General features: G+C 43.9%; 1 protein-coding gene across 1 annotated transcript in view; it reads right to left on the reverse strand.

The window, feature by feature from the left end:
* Window positions 1–2,893, reverse strand: part of RPL5 (ribosomal protein L5) — a 7,493-nt gene extending 4,600 nt beyond the window's left edge. Inside the window, exons 1-4 of the mRNA XM_006831050.1 lie at window positions 2,888–2,893; window positions 1,887–1,956; window positions 1,672–1,787; window positions 7–93 (exon numbers count right to left, since the gene is read on the reverse strand). Coding sequence (XP_006831113.1) covers window positions 7–93; window positions 1,672–1,787; window positions 1,887–1,956; window positions 2,888–2,893 — 279 coding nt within the window. The remainder of the gene's footprint in view (window positions 1–6; window positions 94–1,671; window positions 1,788–1,886; window positions 1,957–2,887) is intronic.
* Window positions 2,894–4,935: the final 2,042 nt, after the last annotated feature.

Below are 4,935 nucleotides of genomic sequence, written 5' to 3' on the forward strand. Positions count from 1 at the left end.
ATTTGTAAGGCCAACTTTCACACCATACTTCGGGAGTTCGTGAGCATATGCTGCACAGACAATCATATCTCCTTCTATACGGGCATAAGCAATCTACAGCAGGAGAAAAAAGCAGGATTAGGAAATGATCTTTGCTCTCATGATTTCAGATTTACCCTCTAAAAGATTGACATAGACTTTTAATACTTAAAGGAATTCCCAATTATTTCTAACACACTTTTAAATGAAGTATAAAGTATAACTATATCCAACACAATTTCAAGGTCTTGGTGTGGCACTGTGGGTTAATGAGCTAGTCTGCAAAGTCAGTTTGAACCACAAGGTTAGTGGTTCAAACTCACCAGCTGCTCCTCGGAAACCATATACAGGGTTGCTATGGGTTGGAAACGACTCGATGGCACTTAAAAACAAATGTTTAGTTGGAGTTCTTATGTGGTGCTGTGGGTTAATGTGCTGGACTGTAAAGTCATCTGAACGACAAAGTTAGGGGTTCAAGCTCACCAGTCACTCCTCGGAAACCCTATACAGGGTCGCTAGGGGTTGGAACCAACTCAACAGCACTAAACAACAAAAATGTTTAGTTAGGTGTCCTGGTGTGGCACTGCAGGTTAATGTGCTGCACTGCAAAGTCAGTTTGATCTGCAAGGTCAGCAGTTAAAGCTCACCAGTCGCTACTTGGAAACCCCATAAGGGGTTGCTATGGGTTAGAACCAACTCAAGGGCACTTAATGACAATGTTTAGCTAAGGAAACTTGGTGGTGCAGTGTTTAAGTACTTGGCAGCTAACCAAAAGGTTAATGGTTTGAACCTACCCACTGCTTCACAGAAGATGTGGCTATCTGCTTCTGTAAAAATTAAGTGTTGGAAACCATTCGGACAGTTAGTTCTACTAGGGTCACTGAGTCAGAACTAGGCAGCAACAAGTTTTTAGGGTTTTAATGTTTAGTTATCAGATTTGCATATGAAGACATCCCATAAAATTAGTATGCCAAGAAAACAGGTATGCCTGTCACTCTGCAAAGAAAACTGAGCAAGCAAATTAAACTATCAAAAAAATTATTTGCAAAATCCCAGAAAACTAGCTTCCAGGAACAAACCAGCAAATGGAGGTCCATTTGCATACATAAAACTGTATTTCAAATAATGTTAAGTGCTACTGAGTGTTGTAACAAATAAGCAGGAATAAACAACCTGTTGCTAAATGCCGTCAGGTCAATCCCACTCATATTAACTATGTCCAACACAACGAAAGTTCTGCCCAGTCCTGCACATTCTTCATGATCATTTCACAATTCATGTCACTGAGTGTCTTCCTTTTTTGCTAAGACCCTCAGTGGAGCATGATGTCCTTTTTCCAGGGACTTGTCCAAATAGATAACATGCTATTGAAAGAGGTAAATAGGAAGATAGTTGTGAGGGTTAAATGGGACTTTAAGTTGTTCTTGAGAGAATGGCAAAACGTCATCTCACAAACTTTGGACATAAGTTAAGTGCCTTCGAGTCAGTTTAGACCCATAGCAACCGTGTATAGGATTTCCAAGGAATGGATAGTGAGCTTGAATCACCAATCTTGTGGTTCAAAATCAACTGCAGTCCAGCACATTAACCCGCAATGCCATGCCAGCACTCATAGCACTAACCACCCGTTGTTATATAGAGAACACAATTTACCTGGCAAATGATATCTCTGTTGGTTACACGAACAATCATCCTGTATTTGGGTGTGTTGTATTTATTTTTATCCTGAATTACCAAGCGTTTTCGAGCATAGTAATCGGTTTTGCCCTCTGAAAAGCAAAAAAAGCTAAGTTAAGAAAGGCAACTCCAGTGCAAAAAAAGTAGATTCTTTTATGTACATTATAAATGTTCTGAAAAATCAACTATACCTCGTCGTCTTCTAAATTTCACTTGATATCTCTTGAAGTAGGCCTTGTTCTTGACAACTTTAACAAAACCCTTTAAGAAAACAGAATGTTATTGTTACAACTAAAACGTGGACGTTTTAACTATACCTTTGACATCTACCAAACTATGTAACAAAAGTAAGGCTTTAATGCCAAGAGTGAGTTACTTTGTAAAATCCAGTATTTCTTATACCACCAGAGAGTAAATGACCACTTTTTGGGTCTTTCAATATGTTAGACTGATACTTTATAAACCACAATGAAAATCAAATCATTGGGGAAATGGAATGAGGAAAAACAAAAGCATATAAAATACAACCCGACATTTAAAAATCATATTCAAAAGATAAAATCGTCACATTGTATTGAAGAGGTTTTTATTTTACACTTACTTTTAATTTGTTTATTTTTTCAGTCCAAGACCAAAACTTCTATTAAGCATTGCTCCACACAACTGTCAATCCTGCCCAATGCCAGTCAATTCTGAACTTCACTTTAGGGAAGCACACCCTTCCCTTAATTTCCAGAAACATTGCAGAAAAAAAATTTTTTTTAAAAGCTTGACTACTTGTCACAAAACTCAAACTGGTAAAGAGTTGCTATTAGGTGCCATCGAGTTGGTACTGACTCACAGCGACTATGCATAACAGAATTAAACACTGCCCAATCCAGGGCTAACCTCAAAATCACTGCTATCTTTTGAACCCACTGGTGTGCCAACTGTGCCCATCCATCTCGCTGGGGGGTCTTCCTCTTTTTCTCCGACCCTCCACTTTACCAAATATGATATTCTTCTCCAGGGACTGGTCCCTCCTGATAATATGTCCGAAGCAATGAGATGGAAGTCTAGCAATCCTGACTTTTAAGAACCATTCTTCCAACACCGATCTGTTTCTTCTTTTGGCAGTCCAGGTTACTTTCAATACTCTCCTCCAACACCGAAACTCAAATGCATCACCCGATAAAATGACACTGACTCCCACCAACATCGGCCTCATTCTGCCCTCTCTGTTCTCATCACCAAACATTTAAAAATTGGGAGCCGGAGATGACTAGTTAAGGAGACAGGAAACGCACGCCAATCTGTGTGAGCTTCCCTTCAAGGCCAAGAGACCGAGGCCTCCCATTTTACGACGGTTCTGGCATGAAAACAAGAGTTCTCGGCCCAAAGACGCAGGCTCTGAGGGGTGGCCCGCCGGCCCGACGCTCTCCTGGAAAACCCAGAAGCAGTCAGGGATCGAGCCGGGTCGGAGAAGTGGCAGCCCGTCCAGCACCACCAGTCTCTAGGGTTAGCCTGAAGCTTGAGTTGTCTCCCATGCCAGATCACCTGCCGATGCCCTCTTCTGACGACCTGACACTATTCCCAAAGCTTACCTACCAAACTAAACCCCCTGCCCCAGTTTGCAAGTTCCTTTGCCACCCCCTCCCCCAAGGTGGCGGGCAGACGGCAGCCATTAAGCCACGCTGGGAGCTGCGGCCCGACCATAGCAGAGTCCTCAATCTAATGCCATCCAGCCCCTGCGCCACGCGAGACGGGTTCCAGGCTAGCGTTCGGACAAGAAGAGGAAACATCCGTGCTTCCAAAGTTCCAAGATCGACGAACACACTCACCATCCTGGAGAACAGAAGCCAGCGTCCGCGGCTTGCCACAGACCGGCAGAACCAGCAGCTCCACAGGGGGGAGAAAAGGCCGAAACCCGTGCGCAGGCGCAGTATGTAGCATCGACAATCACGCAAGCGACGCGCAGAAGAGAGAAGACTCAGGCTTCAGAGAATGCAACATGCTGTTCCCTGCTGGCTGGAGGGTGAAATGCCGACCTTCCCATCGCGATCTACTTGCAAGGCTGTGGATCTCAATACTCTTCGAGCCGGCTTCTGGGTTGGATTTCGACAACCAAAGGAGAACAAGGCGCAGTAAGCAAGAGCAGGAATAGCTACAAGAGACTTTTGCGTTTGTACTTCAGTTTTTTTCATAACAAATATATATTGTTTTGTATACAAGGGAAAAAGTTAAATAGAATGAGTTGGCTCTGCCCCGTCCAGAGTCTGCTTCCAAAACTACTCATACGGTCTTAGAGCCCACAGGGTCACCTTCGGAAGCCTGGCTTCTTGTTGTTATGTGCCGTGCAGTCGGTTCCGACTCATAGCGACCCTGTGGGTTTCCAAGGCTGTAAATCTTTACGGGAGCAGAAAGCCTCATCTTTCTCCCACTGAACAGCTGGTAGTTTCGAACTGCTGACCTTGTGGTTCGCAGCTCGATTGGTAACCACTACGCTACCAGAGCTCCTTTGGAACCCTAAATTGGGTGAGGGGCCCTGCTCTGAGTTCTCAAAACACTTTGTTACCTACTTCAGCTCACACCAGGTTGCAAAGACCCTCAGGGTAAGCCCTGAAGTGAAACTCAACTTTAAATCCCCAATTCTTAACACAATGCTGACATTGTTGTTAAGCCCTGTGCAAGTTGGTTCCGACTCACAATGGCCCTGTATAGGGTTTCCAAGGAGCAGCTGGTAGGTTTGAACTGTCGAGCGTGGTGATTCTATAGTTTAAGCACTAGACTGCGAACCACAAGGTAGGCAGTTCAAACCCAGCAACAGATTCATTGGAGAACGATGAAACTTTCTGCTCACGCAAAAGATTTTCAGGCTTCCTATGGCCACGGAAATCCTATGTTGTTGTTGTTGTTGTTGTTGTTAAGTGCCATCGAGTCGGTCCTGACCCACAGCGACCCTGTATAGGGTTTCCAAGAACAGCTGGTGAGCTTGTACCGCCTACCTAGCAGTTCAAACGACTTTGCAGTCCGAGACATTAACCCAGGCAAACCACCTCAATGACACTTAACAACAACAACAAAAATAAAGTGGATTATGAATTGGATTGCTAATCTAATGAATCAGAACTGTCTCAACAACACACAACAAACATAAATATTAAGGAGCCCTGGTAGTGCAGTAGGATAAGCACTGGACTGTTAAAGAGGTTCAAACCCACCAGCCACTCAGCAGGAGAAAGATGTGACTGTCTGCTCCTG

This window comes from Chrysochloris asiatica, unplaced genomic scaffold (genome assembly GCF_000296735.1).
Source record: "Chrysochloris asiatica unplaced genomic scaffold, ChrAsi1.0 scaffold00002, whole genome shotgun sequence".
Lineage (NCBI taxonomy): Eukaryota > Metazoa > Chordata > Mammalia > Afrosoricida > Chrysochloridae > Chrysochloris > Chrysochloris asiatica.